Source organism: Hyaena hyaena, unplaced genomic scaffold, assembly GCF_003009895.1.
Source record: "Hyaena hyaena isolate Hyena2069 unplaced genomic scaffold, ASM300989v1 scaffold_15, whole genome shotgun sequence".
Classification (NCBI taxonomy): Eukaryota; Metazoa; Chordata; class Mammalia; order Carnivora; family Hyaenidae; genus Hyaena; species Hyaena hyaena.
The window spans coordinates 4,512,189-4,539,896 of record NW_024080647.1 but is presented as its reverse complement, the minus strand read 5'-3'; the positions used below and the strand labels follow the sequence as shown (position 1 = coordinate 4,539,896).

General features: G+C 49.3%; 1 protein-coding gene across 2 annotated transcripts; it reads right to left on the bottom strand.

Moving 5' to 3' along the window:
* Positions 1-18,732: 18,732 nt before the first annotated feature.
* Positions 18,733-27,125, bottom strand: PIF1 (PIF1 5'-to-3' DNA helicase). Of its 2 annotated transcripts, XM_039220053.1 has the most exons (14): positions 26,774-27,125; positions 26,479-26,554; positions 25,488-26,067; positions 24,480-24,612; positions 24,269-24,394; positions 23,989-24,142; positions 23,783-23,897; positions 23,590-23,696; positions 22,137-22,276; positions 21,678-21,784; positions 20,908-20,995; positions 20,628-20,773; positions 19,658-19,849; positions 18,733-19,446 (listed from the first exon to the last, which is right to left on the bottom strand). In XM_039220053.1, the coding sequence occupies exons 3-14, from the start codon at positions 26,046-26,048 to the stop codon at positions 19,387-19,389; spliced, it is 1,929 nt and encodes a 642-aa protein (XP_039075984.1). In that variant the 5' UTR covers positions 26,049-26,067; positions 26,479-26,554; positions 26,774-27,125; the 3' UTR covers positions 18,733-19,386. The 2 variants fall into 2 exon arrangements, with proteins under 2 accessions (XP_039075984.1, XP_039075994.1); XM_039220063.1 differs by lacking the exon at positions 26,479-26,554.
* Between the last annotated feature and the right edge of the window lie 583 nt (positions 27,126-27,708).

Sequence of the window (27,708 nt, the reverse complement as noted above, 5' to 3'; positions counted from 1 at the left end):
TTGTCCATTTCGTTTAAGTTATCGAATTCATTGTCATAAAGTTTTTATGAATCATGTCAAGCACTTTTTCATGTATTAATTGGCCATTTGTGTATCTTCTCTGTAGAAATGTCTATCCAGGTCCTTTACTCAATTTTTAATTGTTTTTTTTATTATTTATTTTTTTAATGTTTATTTTGAGAGAAAGAGATCATGTGCGCATGTGAGCAGCAGGGGGAGGGTGCAAGGAGGAGCAAAGAGAGAGGAGAGAGAATCCCAAGCAGGCTCCATGCTGGGGGAGGGGAGGGCAAGGTGGAGCTTTACCCCATGAACTGCGAGATTATAACCTGAGGCGAAATCAAGAGTTGGGCACTTAACTGAGCCACCACGCAGGTGCCCTTTTTATTTTCTCACTGTAAGAGTTCTTTATACTATATACAAGTCCCTTATCAGATACATAATTTGCAAAGATTTTCTCCCATTCTATGGGCTTTTTCCCTTTCTTGAGTGCCCTTTGAAGCACAAAACTTTTAAATTTTGATAAAGTTCATTTTATCTGATTATTCTTTTGTTACTTGTGCTTTTGGCATCATATTTAGGAATTCTTTGCCTAATTTGGGACTTACTCCTATGTTTTCTAATAAGAGTTTTATGATTTTAGCTCTTACATTTAGATATTTGAAATGTTTTGAGTTACTTTTTGTATGTGATATGAGGTAAAAGTTCCAACTGCATTTTTTTTTTTTTTTTTGCACATGACTGACTATCCAGTTGTCACAGCACTATTTGCTGTAAAGACTATTCTTTCACAATTGAATGGCCTTTGCACCCTTGTTGAAAATCAATTGATCACAGACACAGGGGTCTGGTTCTGGACTCTCAATTCTATTCCACTAACCTATATGTCTATCCTTACGCTAGTACCACACTATCTTAAATTATTGTTGGCTGCTTTGTAGTAAGTTTTATTCTATTTTTTTTAAAGTTTATTTTATTTATTTAGAGAGAGAAAGAGCAGGGGAGCTTAGGGCCCCTGGATGGCTCAGTCAGTTAAGCCTCCTACTCTTTCTTTTGGCTCAAGTCATGATCTCACAATTTGTGTGTTGGACCCCTGCATCAGGCTCCATGCTGACAGCGCAGAGCCTGCTTGGGATTCTTTCTCTCTTTCCCTCCCGATTGTGCTCTCTCTCTCAAAGTAAATTTAAAAAAAAGAAAAAAAGAAAAAGAGTCCGCCACTTAACCAACCGAACCACCCAGGTGCCCCTGTAGTAAGTTTTAAAGTGAGGAAGTATAGATCCCCTAACTTTGTTCTTAATTTTCAAGATTGTTGTGGCCATTCTGGACCCCTTGCAATTCGAATATGAATTGTAGCATCAGCTTGTCATTTTCTACAGATGCAGCTGGAATTCTGATAGGGATTGTGCTGAATCTGTAGATTGAATAAATGGGGCCTATTGCTATCCTAACAATATTCAGTCTCCTGACTCATGAACATGGGATGTTTTCCATTTATTTTGATCTTCTTTAATTTCTTTCAACAATGTTTTTTAAATTTTTCACTTCTTTTATTAAATCTATTCTTAAGTATTTTGGTATACACTTTCACAGCATAAGTAGTATTCCTAAGTATTTTGTTCTTTTTGATGCTATTATAAATGGAATTGTTTTCTTAATTTTATTTCCAGATTCTTGATTTATATATAGAAATACAATCAATTTTTATATAATAATCTTTCATCATGCAAACTTGCTGAACTTGTTTATTAGTTTTAATAGTATTTTTGTGTGTGTGTGGATTCCTTAGGACTTTCTATATATAAGATCAAGTCATCTACAGATACAGTTGTATGTTCTTCTTCCTTACCAATCTTGATTATTTATGTTGAGAGAGACAGAGACAGCATGAGTGGGCAAGGGGCAGAGAGAAAGGAGACTGAGAATCCCAAATAGGCTCTGTGCTGCCAGCAGCAGAGCTTGCTGAGAGGCCTGAAACTATGAACCATAAGACCATAACCTGAGCAGAAACCTGAAGTCAGATGTTTAACTGACTGAGCCACTCAGGCTCCCTAGCTGTGCAGTTTTTATAGCTACCCTTTATCATGTGGAGGGAATTCCCTTCTATTCCTTTTTTTTTTTTTTTTTTAATGAATGGGTTTTGGACTTTGTTAATTGCTTTTTGGTTTTTTTCCACCCTTTGAGACAATTATGTGCTTTTTGGGTTTATTCTATTGATAAAGTTTATTACAGTAATAGATTTTTGGAGGTTAAACTAACCTTGCATTCCCAGGATAAATCCCAGTTGGCAGTGGTGTAATTCTTTTTACATATTGCTGGATTCAGTTTGCTAGTATTTTGTTGATTTTTGTCTCTGTATTTTTCTAATGTTTATTTATTTTTGAGAGAGAGAGAGAGAACAAGCAGGGGAGAGGCAGACAGAGAGAGAGACACAAAATCTGAAGCAGACTCCATACTCGGAGCTGTCAGCACAGAGCCCGACACAGGGCTTGAACCCATGAACCATGAGATCATGACCCGTGCTGAAGTCAGACACTTAACCAACTGAGCCACCCAGGTGCCCTTTGTCTCTATATTCTTAAGAGATATTGGTCTGTGGCTTTCTATGATCTCTCTTTGTCTGGTTTTGGTATCAGACATAATAAAATTAGTTGAGAATTGTTTCCCTCTCTTCTGTTTCCTGAAAGAGTTTGTGAATAATTGGTATTCATTCCTCTTTAAATATTTTGTAGCATTCCTCAGTGAAAGTATCTAAGGTTGTGGGTGATTTCTTAAATTAATACTTGTCTCTTTACTTGTTATAGGTCAATACAGATTACCTATTTCTTCTTGAATTGGTTTTAGTAGTTTTTTTTTTTTTCTAGGAACTTGTCCATTTCATCTGTTATTAAATTTATTGGCAGAAGATTGTTCATAGTATTCCTTATGCTTTTATATAATCCTTTTTGTTTCTGTAAGGTTGGCAGTAATGTTCCTTCTTTCATTTCTGATTCTAGTGATTTGAGTTTTCTTTTTTCTTGGTCATTGTAAGGGTTTGTCAGTTTTGTTAACCTTTTCAAAAAACAGCTTTGGGTTATTGATTTTTCTCTCTTTTCCTATTCTCTGTTTCATTGATTTATACTCTAATTGTTACTGTTTCCTTATCTCTGTTTGCTGTAGATTTTTATGGTATCTTTTTTAGTTTGCTTTCCTTTTTATGGTGTCTTAAGGTGGAAGGTAAACATTTTAGGTTGATGTATTTTTTATTTATGTATTTTATTTTAATTTTATTTTTTAATGTTTATTTTTGAGAGAGAGAGAGAGAAAGAGAATGCACACACACACATGTGTGAGCTGGGGAGGGGCAGAGAGAGGAAGGCAGAGGGTCCTAAGCAGGATCTCCACTGACGGCAGAGAATCTGATGTGGGGCTCAAACTCACAAACCTTGAGATCATGATCTGAGCTGAGGTTGGATGCGTAACCAATTGAGCCACCCAAGTGCCCGTTATTTTAATTTTTTTAAGTTTGTAGTTGTTCATTTCTTTAAGTAATCTCTGCACCCAATATGGGGCTTAAACTCAGGATCCTGAGATCAAGTCACATGCTTTTCTGACTGAGCCAGCAAAGTACCCCTCTTTCTACATTTTAAAAATGTGCCTCCACTATCTTCTTGCTTGCATGGTTTCTGACCATAAAAAAATCTCTTAGCCTTATTTATATTTGTATGTAATATGTCTTTTTACTCTGGCTGCTTTAAAAAAATTTTTTTTGGGGGGGCGCCTGGGTGGCTTAGTCGGTTAAGTGTCCGACTTTCGCTTGGGTCATGATCTCGCGGTTCGTGGGTTCGAGCCCCGCGTCGGGCTCTGTGCTGACTGCCAGCTCAGAGCCTGGAGCCTGTTTCAGAGTCTGTGTCTCCCTCTCTCTCTGACCCTCCCCTGCTCACACTGTTTCTCTCTCTCTCCTAGAAATAAATAAAAATAAATAAACTAAATAAAATTTAAAAAAAAATAAAAATTAAAAAATAAAGACTGAGAATAAAATATTAAAAAAAATTTTTTTTTAATGTTTATTTATTTCTGAGGGACCGAGAGAGACCAAGCATGAGCGGGGGAGGGGCAGAGAGAGGAGACACAGAATCCAAAGCAGGGTCCAGGCTCTGAGCTGTCAGCACAGGGTTCAACATGGGGCTCAAAGTCACAAACTGCAAGATCTTGACCTGAGCCGAAGTCAGATGCTTAACTGACTGAGCCACCACCCTGGCTGCTTTAAAATTTTCTTCTTATCACATTTTAAAAACAACTTATGATATACCTTGGTATAGGTTTTTTGGAGGGGAGTGGGCTGGGTTCAGTGTGCTTTATTGGTGGTACGTGACCAGGAAGGCTCCCCAAGCTCCTCCCACTCTTCAGAGAGTGTGGGTTAAAATGTAGAGTCTCTGTATGTTGGGAGATTGAGTTAGGTTAAACACTCAAGCAGCTGAGAGCCTCTGTCTTCCTCTTATGTTCTTGCTGGGGCTGTTGGTCTGGAAGACTCTTACTCCTTGGAGGCCATGTGGACTGTACGGTCTATCACCATTTTGCTGTAGTCAAATTCATTGTCGTACTAGGAAGTGGGTTTGATGGGGCACCTGGGTGGCTCAGTCGCTTAAGTGGCCAACTTCAGCTCAGGTCATGATCTCACAGTCCGTGGGTTCAAGCCCCATGTTGGGCTCTGTGTGACAGCTCGGAGCCTGGAGCCTGCTTCGAATTCTGTGTCTCCCCCTCTCTCTCTCTGCCCCTCCCCTGCTTGTGCTCTGTCTTTCTCTCTGAAAAATAAACATTAAAAAAAAAGGAAGTGGGCTTGACAAAGTGTTCATTGAGGGCAACACAAGCCCCAGCATCCAATGTGGAAGATGGAAGAGTTGGTATCCCTATTAAAGTTCTCGTGAGGGCTCTGTCTGATACCTGCTTCACCACCTTCTTGATGTCATCCTATATGGCAGCTTTCTCCAGGCAGCAGGTTAGAACCTGCTGACGCATTTGAGAATGGAAACATGTGAGATCATGCTGGTGAACTTCCCATATAGGTCAGGAATTACCTTGCCCACAGCATTGGCAGTGCCAGTAGAAGCAGAGGCAATGTTCTGGGCGGTGCATGGCTGTCATGCCACAGCTTATCAGAAGGACCATCTACAGTCTTATGGGTGGCAGTGATGGCATGGACTGTGGTCATGAGTCCCACTGTGATGCTAAAGTTGTCATGGATGACCTTGGCCAGGGGGCACCAAGCAGTTGGTGGTGCAGGAAGCATTTGATGGTCTTGAGGGAGTTCTCATACCTCCCATGGTTCATGCCCATCACAAACATGGGAGCATCAACAGAAAGGGAGGGATGATGACCCTTTTGGCTCTACCCTCCATGTGAGCCCCAGCCTTCTCCAAGAGAGTAAAGACATTAGTGGACTCTACAACATACTAAGCACCAGTATCACACTATTTGATGTTGGTGGGATCTCATTCCTAGAAGATGGAGATGGACTTTCCATTGATGACAAGCTGACCATTCTCAGCCTTGACTGTGCCATTGAACTTTCCATGGGTGGAATCTTACTGGAACATGTAGACCATGTAGTTGAGATCAGTGAAGGGATCATTGATGGCAACTACCCACTTTGTTAGAATTAAAAGCAGCCCTTGGGGTACTTGGCCTGGGTAGCTTAATTGGTAGAGCATGTGACTCTTGATCATTGTGTGTAAAGATTAGTTAAAAGTAAAATCTTTTTTTAAAGTTACTATTTATTTTGATGGGGGTGGGGAGACATGTGGGAGGAGCAGAGAGAGAGGGAGAGAGAGAATCCAATACAGGCTCCATTAGCACAGAGCCCATTGTGGGACTCAAACTCACAAACTGTGAGATCACGACCTGAGCCAAAACCAAGAGTGGGATGCTTAACTGACTGAGCCACCCAGGTGCCCCCAAAATAAAATTTTATATAAAAAAAAGTAACCCTGAAGACCAGGTATCCAATATGGCCAAATCCATTGACTCCAACCTTTACCATTATGTCTCGGGGACCCAGCTGGCAGTGCGGAGGAGATGCAGCAGTCTGTGGAGCTGGGAGGAGCAGAGAGCTTAGTATAGTTTATGCCCATTGTGCTTGGGGTTCATTAAGTACCTTAGATCTAATGATTTATCAAAATTTCATCACTTTTCATCAAATTTATAAGTTTTCAGTTATTTTTTCCTTTTCCTTCAAGTATTTCTTTTTCTTGTCCTCTTCTCTTTGGGGGACTCTAATTACACACACACACACACACACACACACACACATTAGGTCACTTGAAGTCATGTCACAGCTTGCCAATGCTGTATTATTATTATTTTTAAGATTTTTCCTTTGTGTATTTTATTGCGACAGTTTCTGTTACTATGTATTCAAGTTCACTAATCTTTTGCCATGTCTAATGTTCCATTAACCCATCTAGTGTATTTTTTATCTCAGACATTATAGTTTCCATTCTTAAAATTTCAGTTAATTTGGGTTTTTAAAAAAATATCTTCTCTTTCTCTAGTTAACATGGTCAGTCTTTGCTTTATCTTCTTGCATATATGGAACATAGTTATAATAAATGTTTTCATGTCTGTGTCTCTTAATCCCATCATCTGGGTAATTTCTGGGCAGGTTTCAATTGATGGGTTTTCCTTTTCATTATGGGTCATACTTTCCTGTTTCTTTGTATATATGCTAATTTTTTATCGGTTGGCAGGCATTGTGAATTTTATTTTGTTGGGTGTTGGATGTTTTTGTAATCTTATCAATATTCTTGAATTTTGCTCTGGGGTGCAAAAGCACTTGAAAACAATTTGGTCCTTTTTCAGATCTTGCTTTTGTTAGATGGGGCCAGAGCTGTGTTTTGTTTCACCCACTTCTGAGTCAAAAAGTCTTGTGAGTGCTCTATTCAATGCCCCATTAACTGTGAGGTTTCCACTCTGGTTTGCAGGAGCCAGCACTATTCCTAGCCTTGTGTGAGCTCCCAGGATTATTCTCTCCAACCCTACTGGTTGATTCTAACAGTGCTTTCTAGTAGTTTCTTCAAATGCAGGCACCAAGCTGAATGACCCAAGGGTTACTACTTCTGTAGAGCTCCAGAGTTCTCTCTGTGTGCGGCTTTCTCCTTTTTGGTTCTCTGCCTTGTGTCCCCAGACTCCTGACTCCATCTTGTCAGTGCAGGAGACTGCTGGTCTCTACCTGCCCTTCTCTCCCTGTGCTCCGGTCTGGAAACTTCCTTCAGGCAGTAAGGTAGGGGCATTCATAGGCTTCTCCTCATTTGTTTCCTACTCTCAGGAGTCACTACTTTTCCTTGTCTGGTGTCCAATGTCTTGAGAACCGTTGTTTCATACATTCTGTGGGGAATTTCAGTCATCTCAGGTGGGGACATACATCCCGTTCTGGTTACTCCAACTCAGCTGGAAGCAGAAATTCTTGTGATGGTTTGTTCATTTGTCCTGTGGGCACTTACTGGGGGACAGGTTGCCAGGGCGCCCTCACAGTGGTCTTGCGGCTCTTCAGACAGTCCAGATTTTCCTATCTCAGGACCTTTGCGTGGGCCCTCTACTCTGTCTGGACGGCTCTTTCCTGCTGTACTTCCTCTCTCAGCCCCGAGGCTTTTCTGACTACTCACTCTGTGTAAAGTGAAGCACTCTCTTTTTTTATTTCCCATCACACTTCTGCTTTCCTTTACAACTTCTTTTACTAGCATGTAGGCAGGAATTTCTGTCAGATTCCCTGAAGCCAGCTCAGGGCCAGGCACGCTATAGGTGTTCAATAAATATTTATTAAATGACTGAGGTCTTTGTATATTTCATGGTACCTGTCCTATAACAGAGCTTGCTCAAATTGGGGCTGGTTGGCTGATGGGTGCATAGCTCCTTGCCCTAGGTTCCCAGCAGGGAAGGGATACAGGGCCCCTGGACTGAGGCCACACACTCCTTAATGATAACTGAAGGCCCCCTGGTGCCGGCCAGGGGAGGGCTGACAGGTGGGGCTGATGAGTTCCAGATCCAGGCCTTGGGCCTCGGCACAGCCCGACAGAACCGGACACTGGGCAGGAGCCAGCGCCAAGCTTCCATGACGTCGCTGCCTTCAAGGGCCATGCTCCTCCTTAGACTCTTGGTGGGGCTTAAGGTCTCACCCCCCCCATGAGAGGTATCTACTACCAGACTCTGGGGGAAGATGGAGCCGTCCTCCCTGGTTCCAGTCCCAGATCTGGTTCTACGGCCATCGACAACTATCAGAATACGCACAGAGTTGGCTCTATAAAGTCAAAAGTACTTTGTACACTGAAAACCTCTGTAAACTGAAAACAAGTGCTCACTGAACTGGAAAAGCCTTAGGACGCTTCTGTTCCAAACCCCTACTTTGGACAGAGGAAGAGCCTGAGGTTTAAATGAAATAATGTATGTAGACTGCTTAGCACCAAGCTTGGGACTTTGTGTTTTTATTCTAGCTACTAACGACCTGCCTACCTCTGGCTAAGCAACTTGTGCCTCCCTCCTTCCCAACAGTCCTTCTTACCTCAGCTGGGGGCCTTGATCCATGTTTCTTCAACAAGGACTATAGTCATCATATTCTGTTTTTCTAATGTTTATTTTTTGAGAGAGAGAGAGAGAGAGAGAGAATGAGAGAGAGAGGAGAACACAAGCTGGGGAGGGGCGGGGAGACAGGGGGACAGAGGATCCGAAGCAGGCCCTGCAATGACAGCAGAGAGCTTGATGTGGGGCTGGAACTCACGAACCATGAGATCATGACCTGAGCTGAAGTCTGACACTTAACCGACTGAGCCACCCAGGTGCCTCTCTAGTTACCATTTTCTGAGCATTTATGAGGTGCCAAGCCATGAGCTGATAAGCACTCTGCATACATCGATTCTTTTGTCATAGGATGAGTATTTTTGTCCCCACTTTACTAATGAGGAAGCTGAGGCTCAGAGACATTAGGTAATCTCCTCAAGGCCCTACAATTAATAAGTGGCTGACAGTGTTTAGACCTCAGAATGGAAGTCTCCAAGGGTCTAGGTTCTGGCTTCTCTTCCCTTAGATGTCTCTTCTAATAACTTGTGTTTCCTGCCAGCTATTCCTTCCTGGGCCTTTGGGAAGGTTTCTGAGAATCCACTTGGTCAGTCATCGGAACAGGGCGAGAGAGGGTCTAAAGCTTCCAGCTAAAAGCCTGCCATGAGGCCCAGCTAGGAGCTTTTGTGGAGCTGGCAGTGAGGATGTCTCTGAGGGTCAAAGATAATCCCCTGTCAAAAACACAGCCCTGTAGGAAGGAACAGGGCATCAGCAGGAGCCCACAGACCCAGCCATTGTCTCAGCGAGCGTCCTGCCAGCTGGTTGCCTAGGAGCTCCCAGTTGTGCATTCCCCACAGGGTGGTGGGAGCTGTAGATGGAGAAGGCAGGTACAGTCCAGCCCTGTAGCCACTCCACACGGGCGAGTGATGGGGCCTCTGATGGGCCTGCTGGGAGGGCCTGGCCTCTCTAGGAGGGGGTAGGACTAGAACCAGCCTTGAGGACCTTGCCAATTTGGATGAAGGAGAGTGGGGGTTGGACGGGCAGCCTTTCCAGCAAAGGGAAGCCAAGAGTGCTGGTCAGGCCATCCAGCCTTTCCCAGGCCCTTCGCATGTGCCCCAGTGTGTCCATACCAGAACCCTCTCACTGAGGGGCTGTTAGTGCCACCTGGCAAATGAGGAGACTGAGCCCAGGGTCCAAGACTACAGGCAGGATGTGCTGAATGCCAGGTGATGAAATGAATCCTTCTAAGGGAGGCCATGGGGGACCACAGGAGATTCCTAAAGCCTTAGGACATTACCTGGATGATGTGTGGGGTGGAGGAGAAAAGAGTGAAGGCCAGAGACAGTGAAGAGACTATTAGAGCAATCTCTTTGGCAATGAGGGAGGTCTGGGCCAGGGCAAGAGCCAGGAAATAAATGCCTTTGGGGATGGGCGGGGCTGATGGAAGATGCAGGAGGTCTGAGCCAGAAGGGATCTCAAAGGTCATCCATCCAACCCATGTGTTTTATACAGGGAAACTGACGCCCAAGGAGGGAAAGGGGCTTACCTAAGACAAGAGATTAATAGTAGAGTCACTGTGGGGTGCCTTCCTGGCTCAGTCAGTAGAGCATGGGACTCTTGATCTTGGGGTAATGGGTTTCATCCCTAGGTTTGGTGTAGTTTATTTTTTTAAAAAAATGTATGGGCACCTGGGTGACTCAGTCGGTTAAGCTTCCAACTTTGCTTCTGGTTATGATCTCATGGTTCATGGATTTGAGTTCCACATTAGTCTCTGTGCTGACAGCTTGGAGCCTGGAGCCTGCTTCAGATTCTGTGTCTCCCCCTCTCTCTGCTCCTCCCCTGTTCATGCTCTTTCTCTCTCAAAAATAAATAAATATTTTTTAAAAACTAAAAAGTAAGTGTCTGACTCTTGATTTTGGCTCAGGTCACGATCTTGTGGTTATTGGGAGAGCTGACAACAGTAGCCTGCCTGCTCGGGATTCTCTCCTCCCTGTCTCTGTGCCCCTCCCCAGCTCATGCACAAGTACTTTCTCTCTCAAAATAAACATTTAAAAAATAATAATAAATAAATAAATAAATAGTAGAGGGATGCTAAAAAAAAAAAAAAAACACCCCTAGAAACTTAAGGACACTCCTATTAAATATGGAGCCAAGTTTCCTCTTATAATAGATTCCCCTCCTCCAGGGATCAAGTCCTTACCTGGGGTTATCAGGGGTCCCAGCATGATCCAGTTCAGCTTCTGTCTCACTGTGGGACTCCAGAGCCTCCCCTCTCATTCCCTGGGCCACAGTTGGCTCATTTGTTGAGGCCACTGGACCAGCTGACTGCTACAGTCCCTCTCTGCTCTAAGTACCTAGAGAAAGGCAGGCTAGGACTTCCCCCTTGTTCTGGTCCCCCAGCCCCCAGTCCAGCCTGACACTGACACGGGTTGGGGCTGGTCCTGCTGCTGGGGCTCACATGCCTAAGGAGTGAGTACCTGGTCCAGAGGAGGCAACATGATCTGTAAAGGATCCCTGATCCTCTGCTTTTGAACCCTGGAGAGGGCATCTCAGTCATGTGAGGACCACAGGGACATTAGCCATGCAGAGATGGGAGGCTGGGGAGGTGGCTACCTGGGGGCAAGACTAGGAAGATGGGAGAGAAGGAAGTAGGAAGGAGTGGCCTCCTTGGATCTCAAGCGGTAAGAACTGAGCTGTGGGAAGGGCCCTGCAGGGGTCTTGCAGTGGGGAAGGTGCCCAGCCCGCCTCCTCTGGAGGGTTGTGGACATACCACCTGCCACCTCTAATTTTCTCTGTATGTGAACAAAGTCCAGGTGAGCTGTTCTGGGCCAGGCTGGAGCCCAGAGAAGGGGAAGAAGAGGGGTGGTAAGCCTGGACAGAAGAGGAGGGAGGCAGAAGGGAAGCAGTCAGGGACCCCCACCTGGGAGCTCTGCAGGCACAGGAAGGGTATGTGCACGTGCAGGAGGCTTTCAAGGATGTCTTGTCCCTGGTAAGGGTCACTGTCAGATATCACATAGAGCCCCAGGCATGAGGAGACCTGGCATAAAGGGGAGAAAGCATTACATTTGAGCCAGGCCAGGCTTGTATTTCAGACTCTTCCACTCACTAGCTGTGTGGCCTTGGGAAGGTCTCTTGAGCCTCAGATTCTAGAAAGAACAGATTCTTGCCTCACAGTGGGCAAGCTGTGGAGATCAGATGTCATTCCTACCCCAGACCCTCCTATTCCCTTTACTGGTCATCCTGGTCATGGCACTTCTTCACCCAAGCATACACACATCCCAGGCCCTGGGACTGACATCAGTCAGCATCTCCCCACCCCCACTGCCTTTAAGGGGCTGCGTGAAGCATTCTGGGAGCTCCCTAGCCCCTCTAAAGAGGTTTGAGCCAATCGAGGGCCTATTCAGTAAAAAGGGACCAAATGGGAGGCTGGGAATGGGGGGTGGGGCAAGGACCTCCCATACCTGCTTCACCCCAACCCCCATCCCCTTCCTCCCACTCTCTGATGGGCTGTCTGAGGCTCCCCTCCCCTTTTCCTAAGCTCAGGCCTCTCTTCTCTTCTCCACAACAAGAAGTGAATGTTATTTAAAAGGAGATCAGGAGATTTGCCTTAAATAGGCATGGAGTACTGTGCCAGGGCCCAGGGTGAGGGGCGGGGGAGGAGGCCACCCTGGGCGGAGAGGTAAAAAAAGAAAGAGAACGACTTCCTCTGGGGTGTGCATAGCCCTTCTAGTTTACCCAGCAGGATCCCAGGACACCGGGCTTATTCCCACCCTACCCCATTCTGAGGATAAGGAAACAGACCCAGCTCAGGGAACTGACAAGCACGAGCTATCAGATGCCAGAAGCCATGGTCTCTCCACAACAGACAGTCGCCAGGAGTTTACAGAGGCATTGAGTCCAGAAGATAGGGCCCCCCATGGTGGGGGGGTGGGGTGTCCCACAGATTGGGAGTGTCTTGGGGCCTCCCCCTGACACCTGCTCCCACCATCAGTTCCTAGGTCTTTGGCTCCTGCCCCCAGGTTGCCCTTGCCTGTCCTCCTTGCCCCAGCATGTAACTGGATGCCCTCCTCACCCCATACCCACCACGTGAGCTGGGGCTCTGCTTACTAAACCCAACACCGGCCAGCCTGGAGAGAAGTGAGGGGGCATTCCTGGCAAGAGGGAGCTGGAGCCAAGGGAGTAAGAGTTGGAGGAATGGAGGTGGGCTAGCCGTCAGCCCCCTCCCACCCCAGCTTGTCTGGCACCTGTAGTTCACTTCCCTATTCAGGGTATCCGTCCAAGCCCTTCCCCTTCCATCTTGGCCCCGCCCAGCCATTTCTGCCCCAGCAGGTGGTGCTCTTGGAATCATTAAGAAATGATAGAGTCTCTTTTTCTCCCTCTTTTTAACTTAAATAGGCTTGAGCCCCACACAGGCTTGAACTCATAACCCCAAGATCAAGACCTGAGCTGAGATCAGAGTCTGACGCTTAACTGAATGAGCCACTCAGCTGCCCACTCCCCTTTTAAAGATTTTATTTTTAAATAATCTCCACACCCAACGTGGGGCTCAAACTCACAACCCTGAGATCAGCAGTCGTGTGCTCTACTGACTGAGCCAGCCAGGTGCCCCCAAGAAATGGAGTCTTGAATGTGGGGTTTCTAGGACAAAGCTGGGGGCTGAGAGGCACCCATACTTGCTCCTTTTTTCAAAGGCTCTGAATACCTGGGTGAGGCCTGACTCTGCCATTTACAGCTAAGCAACCGTGAACTGCCCACCTTCTGTGAGCCTGTCTCCTCCTCAATAATTGCAGTCTAAAGATTCCCTCAAAGAATTGTCAAAGCTCTGTTAAGGGTTTTGAGTTCAAGCCCCATGTTGGGCATGGAGCCTACTTTAAAAAAAAAAAAAAAAAAGGACAGAAGAAAGAAGAGGACCATTTTTGATAAATTCACTCACTGACTAGGGCTGGGAACTTATATTTGTTGGGGGAAGGAGGGGACCTTCATTCTCCCCTTCTCCATAGTGTGTGGGCATAGCCTGGGTCCCCTAGGAAGGAAGACTGTGAAAGAGGACATTCATTTACTCTGGATCTGTTAATTCTCTTTGTTATTCTCTGGGCCACTCAAGAGGCTGGGAGGGAAGGAGGGGGGCAGTGCAGGGTGGCCACTTAAAGTAAGTGTAATGAAGACAACAGGAGCTAACTGTAGGGGTTACCCATGCCTGGCTCCACCCCAGTTCTCCACTTGTCCTAACTCCGTTAATGGCTCATAGACCCATTTCACAGATGATGAAACTAGGGCTGGGGATTTAGGCAGCATATTCAAGGTCACACGGGAAGTAGTGGAGCCATCGTGAGCCATCCTCTGCCGACTTTGCAAAAACCCCAGGACCCTGTAGCTGGGACTTGGGTTCTAGACTCAGTTTGCAGTGTGGCTTTAGCCAAGTCATCTAACCTCTCAAGAAATTAGTTTTGTCTCCATACAGTGGGGATAATGTCCCACTGTCCTCTCAGGGTTATTGTGGAAAAATGAACAAGAGGGCTAATGAACACAAACCATGAGGCACTCCACACATACCCAGTGCAAGTTTCTCAACAAAGGAACCTCCCTCTCCCTACACCTACTAAGCACCCAGCTCCTGAGGTGTCCTTGAGCCCTGCCCTAGCACAGCAAGGAGACAAAGGACCGCCTGGTCTCTGGGAAGGGACTAAGTAACCACTTAGTGCCACCTAGTGGTCTTCAGTGTGTGGTGCTTGAGGAGCAGAAGGGCCTATTACTCTGGGATTGGGGGTCTGAGCATGACCACTGGCCCCGTGGAGGTGGGCAAAATATGCCAGGGCCTAAGGAAAGATGTGATCATGCTTAGCTAAGCCCTCCCCTGAGGGTCCCCTGCCCCCCTACCAGGGTAGGGTGCAGCTGGGCACTCCGTCTGTCTGCCAACTCAGCCCCACATTTTACTTCCTCTGGACAGCTCCAGGAAGACAGTTGGGGGGCAGGGCACGGAGTTCTAGCTCTAGGAAGACAGTTGGGGGCCAGGGCACGGAGTTCTAGTTCCCGCCGAGCCACTGCCTAGCTCCCCAGGCCTCAGAGATGCAAAATCAGAGTAAACATCCATGCCTCTCAGGGGACCTGTTCTTTCATTTATCAAATATTTTATTAAGTATCTCTTTTCTGAAGCCCATCACGCTGAGTGCTGTGAAGGCACAAAGACATCAAAGCCAGGTCTCTTGCTTCCCAAAGGCTCCACCTCATTCTAGGAGACAGACTTGTGAACTGCTAATTACCATCAGAGGCAGGTCACTACTGAGTGCTCCGTCCTCAGGCACAGAAGGGGGGGGGGGGGGGGAGTGGCAGCAGAAAGTGGGACTTAGCCCCAGGAGAAGCTCTCACTCCTGTGTTGAGCCTCCTCAGGAATATGGCCTGCCTCCCTCAACAGCCATTTTCTCTTGCTTTCCAGTGTAATAAAGTGGGATGTCAAGCTCCATCTTTCACACTTCTATGCCTCTGTACTACATAGTTCCCTTTTCCTAAATGCTTTTCTCCAACCTGTCCACCTGAGTGGAGGGGAGAAGAATGGGAAATGCCCATGACTAGGAAACTTGAGGGAAGACAAAAGGTCTCCCGAGCAAGGCACAGAACACCCATCACCAGAACCGTATGCTCAGGCAGGTGGGAGGCCCCCTGGCCCCCTAACTGCCGGATCTCTGCATTCTTTCATTCCTTTGTTCATTCCATGCCATTGGCCTGCCCCAGTCCATGGGCTGGGCTGGGTGTACCAGCTGCAGGAAGCAGGGGCCTCAGTCCTGTTCTGAGGAGCTTTCTGGTGCAGGAGACAGACCCACAAGCAAGGACAAGACAGCGGATGTGCTCAGACACTGGAACCACTTTTCTACAAAGAAGCAAGGCTAGATCTTGGGAACACAGGTGATATTTGAGGTGAGTCATGAGGGGTTAATCTGGGCATCTCAGGTTAGAAACGTGTAGCTAGAAACAAGTTAGGGAGGCATGCAGGAGGAAGGCACCCACCTTCCAGTCCCTTTCTCCTCTAAGCCAGCTCTCCTCACCCATAGGTACTCCCTTACTGGATCACTTAGTTAGTTGCTTGCTTGTTTATAAATCTGTCTCCCTGTATTCACTATAAGCACCCTAGGTCCGTGTCATTTTGGTTTACTGTGAGGTCTCCAGCATCTAGCCCAGCACCTGGAACATTATAGGTGCTTGATAGATAAATATTTGTGGAATGAACATGTGAATGAACACACAGGCTGGGCGGGAAGTCTCTTTTATTCCAGAATGACAGTGATTACTGGAGACATTTTCTCTTGTTCTGACCATACTTACCTGTCCACCCCACCCCCATATCCTAAGCAGGGTCACTAGGCCTTTGAGCTTCTTTGCCTCAAATCCAGAAGCTACCTGAGAACACACTCTCCTGGCTTTTGCTTCCAGTTCCTTGAGGGGATTACGCTGGGGGGAAAGAGAGGCAGAGAGGAGGGTTCCCAAGACTAGGAAGGGGTGACTGATCACAAGGTACCCTGAGAGCACCATAAGGAGGTAGCAGGGCTCCAGAGGGCAGAGTCTGAGGCTGCTGGAGAGGCTACGACCTGTCTTCCACCCTACCTTTCCCTAAGGCCTGGGTACAGTTAAGGCCTATGGAGCTGGTCACTGTGGGTGTCAATGGCCACCATGAGGCCATGGACACAAGAGGCCTGCTCTTGCAAGCCCTACCCCCAGCCTGTGTGAAACTAGGGGTGGATGAGGAGCCCTCAATTCTAAGATGGGGTTTCCCTACCCCCTCAGGGATATAGGTTCGAAGTTAGATTAAATTAGATGTCAAGAACATAAACTGTGAGGTTCCTTACACATATCCCTCCAGCCTGAGGACAGCACCCCCTCACAGAGAACATGTGTGCCTTTTTCTGGAGCCTTGTGGAGAGCATCTTCACAACAAGGGACTGTCTGGTATACAGGCAATCCCATAAGGAAGACATCTTTACATGGCAAATCCATATGAGACCAGGGAAAGCTGAAATCAGTCCTTGGGGGTAGGCGTGGGGGCATGCCGCAGCAGTGTGTATAGAGGGTGCAACCAGAGAGGAGAGCCCCAGACAGGATGCAGAAGAAATAGCTGCGTCACCAGGACCCTGAAACATCTTCAACAGCTTGGCTCTGGAGGATGATGGGAGATTCATCTCTCCGCAGAAGCCCTGTTCCCCTCATACCTGATGGCATATTCGATCTCTTGCTAGGTACTCTTGCTAAGTAGCTGCAGGACTTGCATTGGAGACCAAGTTCCACCAGCCACATACCTGCACCTGCCTTTAGGTGTGGACTGAGTGAAGCAAGGAGGCAGAAGAGTACAGGATTCCTTCGCTGATGCTTGTGCTTGTGTACAGGGTACAAAGAACTTCCCCCAGCCAGCTGCTCCCAGCTCCGCTCTCACTATTTGTTCTAGCTTCTCTGGTTCTCACTTGTAACCAAGCTTGGGTTTCTGGCTTCATATCAGTTCTTTGAACTAGCCTTCCATTACCTTCCTTTTCTGCTCATTATCTTGAGTCAGGGTCTTTTGTTTCCATCCAGGATCCCCAAAGGTGCAGAGCTGCTAGGAAGCACAAGGCAGTGCTATCTGTGCTGAACTGGATGGTTCCCAAACTGTTAAGTGGAAAGAGTGAAAAAAGCGAGGAGCAGCCCAAGTGTAAGCCCCATTAAGGGCAGGGTCATGGTGAGATCTCCTCATAGCTGGTTCTGGAGGAGGGCTGGGTCATATAGGCAGATGGGAAACACTGACTTTCGAATGGCACCACATTTAAAGGCCACCATGATTGCCCATTTCTGGTGGGGGGTTACCCTGATGGGCTTGGCTCCTCCTAGGAGTGTTTTCCATTTGGGGTCAAGAAAAGGGTTCAAGCTACAGAAAAACAATCAACTCCTCAAGATCAGGAAGAGTGGTGACAAGAGGGAGACAGACATGGGTCATACAGGAGTGAGGCTGGCACCACATCTTGTCTGCCAAAGGAGCATAGGAACCAGATATTATGGTGATAATAGTAATCATAAACGTTAATGACAGCTCCGGACCGAGTTCCTGCCATGTGGCTACCCTTTTCTCCCAACAATGCTACACGAAAGTCACAGTTACCACCTCCACTTTATACAGGAAACCCCCAAAGAGGCTGTGTAACATGCCTAAAGTTACACAGCTGGCCAGTGGCAAAATCAGATGGAAAGCCAGGTCTGTCCCCTGACCGTCTGTCAAATTCCCCACAGTCTGCAGCCCTGCCTCTTCCACAAAGCCCCCAGGCAAGGTCTGAGGACCCACAGCTCTTCCAAAGCAGCAAAGCACTGAGTCTGCCCTATCCATGGTCCCCAACATTTAGCCAAACACTCCTTGAGCACATGCTTTGTATGCTGGGGCCTCTGCTGGCTTTTGGAAGACACGGATAAATGCTCTCAAGTACCCAGATTTCATGTCCTCCTACAACCAGCACGGTTTCACTCCTCTTACCATCGTCAATTTCACATTTAAAATACATTTACTCATAAGCAGGGAACCCTTGTTTTAACCAAACTATAAGGGCCCCTCAGCAATTTCCATCAGACTCGTTGAACAGCTGAAGCTAGTTTGTTGATGATCCCTTCCCATTCGGAACATTCAAGCTGGAGCCTCAACAAGGCACAAAGTGAAAAAGTTACAACTGAGACTCCCAACAGTCAGTCATTGGGACAGACCTATTTCCTGCCATGTGAATTCTCTCGTGTGCCTTTGTCTGACTTCTGGGCAATGGTAATTCACCTTGTCAATTCGTTGTGAGTCTGAATCTTGGGTAAGTCAGCTTTCCAAATAACCAATAATCCTAATAAAAGCTCATATAAGGGTACCGTGAGCTCAGCCATCATGATGTAAGCAAACACCTCTGTGTGTATCCACAGGGAGATGATCATGGCAATACTTAAGGCCAGTGTCCCAGGGAGGAATATGCCTCTTTTTGAGAGAGAGAGAAAGAGAGAGAGAGAGAGAGAGAGACCTTGTGAGTGTGAGAGAGGGGCAGAGGGAGAGGGAGAGATCAAATCTTAAGCAGGCTCTTTGCCCAGTGCAAAGCCCAGTGTGGGGCTCGATCTCACGACCATGATCATGACCTGAGCGGAAATCAAGAGTTGGACACTTAACCAACCAAACCACCCAGGTATCCCATGGGATGCCTTCTTAAAGAGAGCAGAAGACTCAACTCACAGTCCTTACATAATTTACAAGTTTATTTGTCCTAAATAAATACGATCTGAGAACATCCATCTTAATACCCCTAAATACGATTTCTTCTCCAAAAAAGCAGCTTAAGGTAACAGGCACGTGGTTTGCATTGTATGTTCTCAGGTTAAGCTCAGGAGAGTGTTTGTCCTGGCTTGTGCTGTCCTGGGTCTAGCTGTGATGACAACCTCAGGTTCCCTTCTGTTTGGGGCCTGTACTTGGCCTGAGTCTCCCAGTTCAGGACTCCTATAGCCTGTTCCTGATCCTGAAGCACCTGTCTTCAGCCTCTCCTCTCTGCAGCCCAAAGAGAGCAGCACTCACAACCGTGTGGCCCTGGGCCAGCCCTCACAGAGAGCTTTGTCCCATAACACCAGATGCCACCATAAGCCCTTTCCCCATTGGCACAGAAAGGGTTACTCCTGTCCCTGGAAGTAGCTCACCCAGGGCAAGGGGAGAAACTGAGGCAGAGCTGGCAAAGGGGTAAGAAGTGCTCTCCCTTGAACCTGGACCAGGACAGACCAGAAGGCTGAGAGCACTCATGAAGGGAGAAAGAGACACTATCTTCCCCCAGTTATCCCAAAAGGCCCTGGCCCACTAGGGAGGAAGAAGAAGGGGAGACCATCATTTGTCTTCTCTTTTGAGGCTCAAAGGTTTGGATCCTCATTCTCTTGGTCTGAAGCTGCCTCATCATCATGTGGAGACTTCTGGATCAGAGACAGAGAAAGCCAGTCATTGGTTTATGCTGTCCCCTAAGGCCACAGCCCAGGGGCCAGCATCTCCTTCTTCTTGCCCCTATTCCCAACAGAGCCAGAGAAGGCTCTGCCGTCCCTAACCTAGGGTCCCTTGGCCTCTTCTCTGTCCTAGCTCCCAGGCTTCCCACACCATATGGCCCACCATCAGGTGATTGCCTCTTACCAGGTCGACGCCCCTGCCCCTCTGCAGGGTGGCATAGAAGCTCAGCACACGAGGGTCACAGCGAACCACCATGGGATCAAAGTCCAGCACACGCAGGCCCTGCAGGCTGCGGGCCCGGGAAAGGGCCACATAGGCCTGGCCACTGGCAAACACACGACCCAGAGAGATCTCCACGCAATCCAGGGTCATGCCCTGGGGGAATGAGGAGACAGAGCTGGAGCCAGCTCAGCCTGAAATCCCTTGTGCCCGAGAGCGTGACCCCACTTATACCAGCCCAGCTACTGCCTCTGGAGCTCCTCACCCAGTCTAGAGATTCTCAAGGCACAGGAACAGATTGGCAGCAGCTGAGTGTCTGAGTAGGAGGAGGTCCAAAAGACACAAATTCAGTAGAGGGGTGGGGGTGAAAGGAAAGAGCACAGGCCTGGGTCAGACAGGCATGGAAATGAATCCTGTCTCTGCCTCTCACTCTCTGTGTGACCTTGAATAAGTTACTTAACCACTCTGAGCTTTAGTTTCCTCTTCTGTAATGATGACAGGACCTAGACAAGGTGCTGATGTTGATGCCCTGTCATACTGGTAGCCTATAATCAGATCGGCCTCCAGGCTACAATCTTCTAACAAGAATGATTATCACAGCTATACCTCACACAGTTGTAAGGATTAAATTTAACATCTGGTAGTGGCTCACCAAATGGCAGGACAGGAGATGGCAGAGGGAAGATTATGTGTTTGGGAAAGGGAGAGGAAGCAGGATGGGAAATGCACTAAAGAAAGGCTAATTCTGCCACTGGTCTGGAACTTTCACTACACTTGATCTTAGCCAAAAGGCTGAGAAGCAATGATCTGCATCTTTCCATACAGGGCAAACTGAATCCCCATAAAGCCTTTAAGAACCCCCTTCCACATGCCCCAGGTCTTTTCAGTCCCCACCTGCCCTGCCCCATCTCCGTCCCCTGCACTCGCTGCTCACCTGGCTCTTGTGGATGGATATTGCCCAGGCCAGCTGGAGGGGCAGCTGCTGTCTGCTGAGGAGCTGGCCGCCAGTGGCCTGCACTGTCCAGCGATCAGCGCGTATGACCTCGGTGACTCCACACAGGAACCGTACCTGGGGCAGCCCTGAGGGAGGTGTGGAGAAGCGCCACCTTTTGGCCCGGCTTCAGGACTCAGGTGAGGAGCAGGCCTTCTCCTCCTCACATACCCCAGGGCCCTGCCACAAACCCGAGCTGCAGGACTGCTCCCCCACTGCCTACCTCTCCCCTCTGTCTCGAACCCGACGACCACCCCGCGGGCACCATTCACCAGGCCCCGGGACACCGCTAAGTTCTTCACCAGCATCACCTGCAAGGGAAAGAGGACTTGAGGCATGAAGAGCAGCCCATTCGTACGCCCCGCCTCAGCTCGAGCGCTTGCTGCAGCAGTCCCAGGAGGCTGGGGGCTCTCATGGACGGGCACTGAGACCTAATCCTTAACTCTGCCACTAGCTGACTATGACCCCTGTGGCAAACTGCTTTATTTTCCCCGGTCTCAGTTGCACCTAGTGTCAAGGGGAATGACGTTTGCTGTTTGCCTCAGGAAGAGGTAAAGAGCAACAACATAACAGACCTCACACGGCTCTGAAAATGATCATGTCTGTGATGGGATATGTATATGAGCCACAATCATGAAGGGCAGCCCCAGGTCCTGCCACCCCTCTCCCGGCCCTTAAGTGCCCTTCGGAACCCAAGGCAAGTCTCCCATTTGGTCGACCTCAACATCATGGGAAGAAGCAGCGCTTTCTCACACTACACAGATGTGAAATTGATCTTCAGCAAGGGAGAGGGACTTGTCCAAAGCATGGCTGCTGGTGCCCCCAGGCCTAGCAAGAGGACGGCAATGGGAGGCTGAAGATGGGAAGGAGGGAGGAAGGGAGGGAGTTCTCTGGGGTCACAGCTAGGCCCTCTGGCTGTGGAGCAGCCTGGGGAGAGGTGCAAGGACAGGAGAGGCCCAGGCTTCCAGGGTCTGGGCCCTGCTTCCCACTCACCTGGGCCCCCATCTTTAGTTGAAGGATCTGGCTAACTGGACACTGGGCATCCAGGGTTCGGGCATGCTCAGGGTCACTGTCCATGGCCTTAAAGCTGTGTATCTCCCCTAGGAAAAAAGAGTTGCGCAAACAGATTATAAGTCACTGACTTGTGGCTCAGTTTCCAAAAACATATATTAGACCAAGATATGGAAGGAGGTAGTGAGGACAGTTCAGGCAACCTGGGGCTTTTGAATCAGGAGCCTGGGTTCAAGTCTTACTTCCAACATTTACTAGTTCAGTGACCTTGACCCATTCAAAGTCATGCCTCTCAAAGTCACAGTCACATCTATAAATGTAAAGGCCTTTATGGCCAGAGAAGTTGGGGGCCTAAATATCCAGGCTGTTGGGGGAGGAGGGCCCACACCTGCCTGATGGCTCCTCCCAGATGGTCTTGCCCAGCCCTGGCTCCCTGATCACCTGGCAGTTCCTGTAGTCGCCTCTCGTTGGTGAGGGCCACATCATCCTGGTGAGTGCAGAGCCTCGTGGCCACAATCCCATCTCGCCCCACCTTGTGGGAGGCTGTGGCCTGGAGTTGGCGGGTCACTTCATCTGAGCACCTGTAGAGGCTAAGCTGTCAGGGCAGAGTAATCCCCTGAACACCAGGGAAGGCGGGGCACATGGCTAATAAGGCCCACGCAATAGGCCATAGTTCAGGCTTAGGGGGTAGAAAGGCACACCAGGGTAAGATGTCCTGGCCAACTTGCCCTTCGCCATTTGGACCCCAGACATGGAGAATGATCATGGGCAGGCACCCTTCCCTGTGAATGCCTCCAGGTAGGAGCTAGCTACCCTCCCACCCCAGTGTTCCAGAGAAAGTTGGATATGGTGAGTGAGCATAGGCCAGAGGTTTGGAGGATCTAGACAAGGTGCTGATGTTGATACCCTGTCATACTGGTAGCCTATAATCAGATCAGCCTCCAGCCTATAATCTTCCAGCCTCTTGCTTACTGCTTTGGGGATAACAATCTAACGTATGTGTGTTTAAAGTTTATTTATTTATTTATTTAAAGGAATCTGTACACCCAACATGGGGCTTAAACTCTGGACCCCAAGATTAATAGTCACATGTTTCTCCAACTGAGCCAGCCAGGTGCCCCTAGCCTGTGTTTCTATCTCAAGGCTTCCTCCACATGAGAAAGTCTGGGAACAACAGCAAATCATGAGGAAAAAGGGGGAAAAACTTGGGACCATCTCTCGCTGCTCTGCCACTCAGCTTTCCTCTTGTTCCCCACACACGCTGGTGTGTGCTGTGCACTTTCCTACCTGTCTGTCTGACAGGGGTCCCTAAGCATAGAAAGCCCCTCACCACCACCACTTGCTCCCCTATCTCATCCCAGGTCTTCAAGGCCCAGCTATGAGCCATGACTTCCACCTTCCTGTCCTCCTGTCCACTCTCACATTAGAGTAGCCCTGGCATTTCAACTTTTTGTCCTAGCTGGGATGGGATCATATTAGCAACCTCCTTCCCTCATCAAGTGACCCTATAGGCTCTGAGAGTGGAAGGAACTTGGGCTTTAGAATCAGGCCAGTTTCAAATCCCAGTCCAGTCACTTACTGGCTGTGACTTTGGGCAAGGTACTTCACCTCCTTGAAGCTCTGTTTCTGCATTCGTGAAATAAGAGTGTTAACATCTCTGATTTCCTCTTGTGTGTCCATGTGCCCACACTTTCCTGACACCTACCCTGTGCCAGGGCCTGTGCTGGGTGATGGGGACCCAACCTTGGAGGAGGCAGGGTCCCAGCGCTCATACAGTGACCATCTCCTACGGGGCCATGAAGCATTTTCCCCCCTTCTCTGGGTCCCTGTGCTCTCCTGTGACCCACACACGGATCCTCATCCCATGGCCCCTTCTGTGTTCACCAGGGCCCACCTTCCCAGCCTGACAGCCTGCAGCAGAGAGATGAAGGTCTGGTCTGCCTGCCTCCACACCTCGGTCAGCTCCAAGGTCACTGGGACACATCTTCTCCAGCTTTTGGCCTGCGGGGGGGAGGAGGGGGCAGGGTAGGGGTATCAGGGAGAAGAGCAAACACCTATGGAGGACAGGGCTAGAGGGTGAGTGATACCTGAAAGCAGAACTTTGGGGGCTGGGAGCCCTTGGTTACAGGTGGCAGCTGCAGGAAGTCCCCACAGATGATGAGCTGGATCCCTCCAAATGGCTTGTTCTGCTGCCGGACAGCTCTGGGGAGGAGCATAGGGTACTTGAAGAGCTGGAATAGACAGGTTTCATATGGAAAACCACGAGAACACAGCCCTTACTACATATCCTGACCTGGCCACAGCTTCCAGCTTGTCAAACAGGTCAGCCTCCACCATGGAGATCTCATCAATGACTAGCCGCTGGCAGTTCAGCCAGCCCTGCCGCACAGCTGGCCGCTGAGCCAGGGCCACACACTGGGTCAGAGGAGCCTGGCCTGAGCCAATGCCTGTGAGGGATGTGAGTGACAGTATTTAGCCTGAGACCCTAGCTGTGTCCCAACCCTTACTTCCTCTCCCTCCCTTCTCAGAGGCCTGGCTTGCTTCCAGTTCAAGCCCTAGAGGTTCCCACTTACCTGCAAAGGCATGGAGAGTGGTACCCCCGATGTGGCAGGCTGCCACCCCAGTGCTGGCAGTAGCCACGGTACCTGTGGGAGGCAGCGAGCCCAGGATGCGCTTCAGCAGATAAGACTTCCCTGTCCCTGGGCAGAAGGTAAAGTCAGGGCCACCTGCTCTTCTATTTTATCCCATCTCTGTTCCCCCAGCCCCTACTCTGCCCTCTACTACCTGCACTTCCAGTGAAGAAGATGCTCTGGCCTTTCAAGACAATCCTCAGCACAGCAGCCTGTTCTTCAGAAAGCTGTGGTTTGCTGGGGGGCAAGCTCAGCCTCTTCACAGGCAAGGGCCACCTTGGGGCTTCCTGTGAGGGGACAGGACTGTCTCAGGGCTTCCTACCTGAGCTTGGGTACAATGCTAGGTCTCTGCTGGCTTCACTCCTTGAAGCCCCTCCACTGATCCCTGGTGCCCTGGTGACTGCACTAAGTGGGTCTGGGTCTTCCCTCAGCTCCCTCCCCTGGTTTCCCTAAATCTCCTGGTTCTCTCACAGGTCCTTCCTTCTCACTTCTCTTCCTGTCACAGACCTATTTCTCTCACTTCAAAATACCCTAGCAGTGGGGTGTCTGGCTGGCTCAGTTGATGGAACAGGACCTCAGGGTCCTGAGTTCAAGACCCATGTTGGGTGTGAGGCCTCCTTAAAAAAAAAAAAAAAGTAAACAAAACAAAATACCCCAGCAAAACCCTGCGTGGCCAGGACCCCTTTCTTGTTCCATCTTCATCTTCTCACCAGCGTAGTCTGGAACCCCTGTGGTCTACCATCCATCTGCCCTAGTTCACAAACCCACCACACTTTGCATACACCGCCCCATTTGATCAAACCCATTGGCTGCCTGGACACTGCTGACCAATTCTTTTCTAAGCTTCTCCAAGACGAATAGTTTCCTATTTTTAATTCTGAAGTCACTTTTCTTTCTAGGCCTCCTTCTCTTTCTCTTTTGACGTTACCTGGGGCTTCTTTTCCTATTCCAGCTTACTCAGGAATTACACTGTGGGAAACACACACCATCCTCACATCCCTGACGTCCTCCGATGTCTGATGGGCATCTCCTCTTAGATAGCCAGCAACCCCTCCAATACTGCCACCATCCACCCCCCACCTGCCCAAACTTGGGCCTCCTGGTTCTCTTCCAACTCAGTGGCACACCCACTCCCTAAGGCGCCCCCCTCTCCGGTACTCACGGCGCTGGCGCTGGTCTCTGATCGCCCCCGGAGTTCCGTGGGCGGCTTCACCGGCGTGGTGTGCGGGACGCGGGTGGGCGCAGCGCGCAGTAACTCCTCGGGCTGCACGGGGCTGATGGTGATGAAGTCTCGGGGCCGCGGGCCAAGCAGCTGCGCGCGGGCGGAGGCCGGCCCGGGACCTGGGGCTGCGGCCAGCTTGAGACGCAGCGTGCGCAGGAAGCGTCGCAGGCGGTCCGGAGGGCAGTCGGAGAGCAGCAGCTGCACTGCGCCAGCTCGGGGAGCGCCGTCGACCGGAAGCCGCAGCGTGCTGCGCCCGGCCGCTGCAAAGCGAGTGAAGAGTCGTACAGCCCGCAGAGGGAAGCAGCGCGCCCGCCCGGCGGGGCCAGGCTCCTGAAGCCGCAGCAGCAACTCGCGGCGCTCATTTCGCCCCAGGCTCAGCTCCGCGGTGCGTAGGGCCTGGCGCTTTCGCGGCTGCCCGCCGGGGCTCAGCTCCTCCACAGCCACGCGACACCGCAGGTCTGCGTCCTCGAATTCCGCTGGCGCCGTCTTGGCAGACAGCATCGCCACCGCCTCCGCAGGTCTGCAAGAGGTCGGGAGCACAAGGGTTACGAGGACTCGGGGGCATAATAGGTGGTATAGAGGCTTTGACGGGAGACCGGTCAAGGCCACATAAGGTCACGGAGGCAGGCTGTCACTGGTAACACGAAGGGGACACGGAGACGGTAAAAGGGACCTGGGCCAACCAGAATTCATATAGACATTACTGTCCTACGCAATAATTTCCAGAGCGGTGGATGGGCAGCATCAAATGCATCCAGGATTGGAGAGCCTCGGCTGTCTGACAAGCCGCGGAAGCAGGCTCCTGAACAAAAACAGAAGACTGTTTCCAAGAGGCCCAGGGCAGGCAAGGGGATCTTAAGAGCCCTTTTCCAAAGAAGCAGGGGGAAGCTCACGTGGAGAGATGAGCAGGGGACTGAGTTGTAATAAGGACCTTCTGTCTTCCAGATATTCACTAATTTATACGCAGCCGGGTCAATCTATTTTCCGTGGAAGCCGACTGAGAGAGGCTACGAGTGGCAGAAGTCAGGGTTATTGTGACTTCAAAATTCTGACTTCCCGAATCTTTAAGGTGGGCGGGGATTTTTGCCTAGGAGAATCGCGAGGGATCCTGGGGCCCGGGGATCCCTGTTTCTTCCGTCTGACCCACTTGTCTGCACCCTCCCGGCAGAGAGCCTCTGAAAAATCAGAACTTTGTCTCCCATCTCCGGGATCGCGGGGACACTCACTTGCACCGGCACTCGGAGAAACGCGCTGAACAGAGCCGGCCAGTTAGCTAAGCGTGGGCACTAGGAACTTTCAAATACTAGGAGTAGGGAATCATCCTATAACCGGCCGGATCTTTAAATTCACCAGCCAATCAGACAGAGGGGCGTGACAACGGGCGTGTCTTTCTTTGGGTTCCAACTCCCGGAGTTTGGGCTGTACCAATCGCAAGCTGGAGGAAGGAGGTTTATAGTGGCGGAGCATACCAAAACTGGTGAGCCAGCCGAAGAAGTCGGAAGGAGCGGAGAGTTGCAGCAGGGCCACTCGTGGTGTCATGTCACACAACGCGGCTTGAAGATTTGTTTTCAGAACGGTGGTTCCAAACACACTTTTTCTCCGCTTTAGCCTTCACACAGAGGCTGAATTTGGCCTTGGGGGAAGAGCTGCCTCTGATCCCTCCCACCTGTGTTTCCCTTCACCGGGCGATTGCCCACTTCTGAGCCAACCCCCAAAGGCCTGTCGCTTCCGCTGCCCCCTGCCTCCCAGCCCTCTTTCCACCCTTCTCTGCCTCTGTTAAGGGTCGTTTTACGCATTTGTCTTCAAGCAGGCTGAGGCCCATCGTTCAGGAATTCCAAGACCTGTGCCAGGTGCTCAGGGAGTACAAAGTAAGCATGTGAACCCCTGTCTTCAGGGAATACGTATCCCTTTTGTCAAATGAACTGGATGCTCAGAGAATTTATTTTTAATTATCTTTTCTCCCTCCTCATTGACGCTTCTAATTTACATAGGTGGAAGGGATCTTACAGGTGAGTTAGCCCCCTCATTTGTTGGCTTGTCCTCATTTTTCAAACGAGGAAACCAAGGCTCCAAGAAATTTTACAAAAGGTCACATAGCTTGTAGATAGCAAAAACAAGCCTTGTTCAAGCCAACAAGCCTTGAACCCAAGTCTAACCTGGG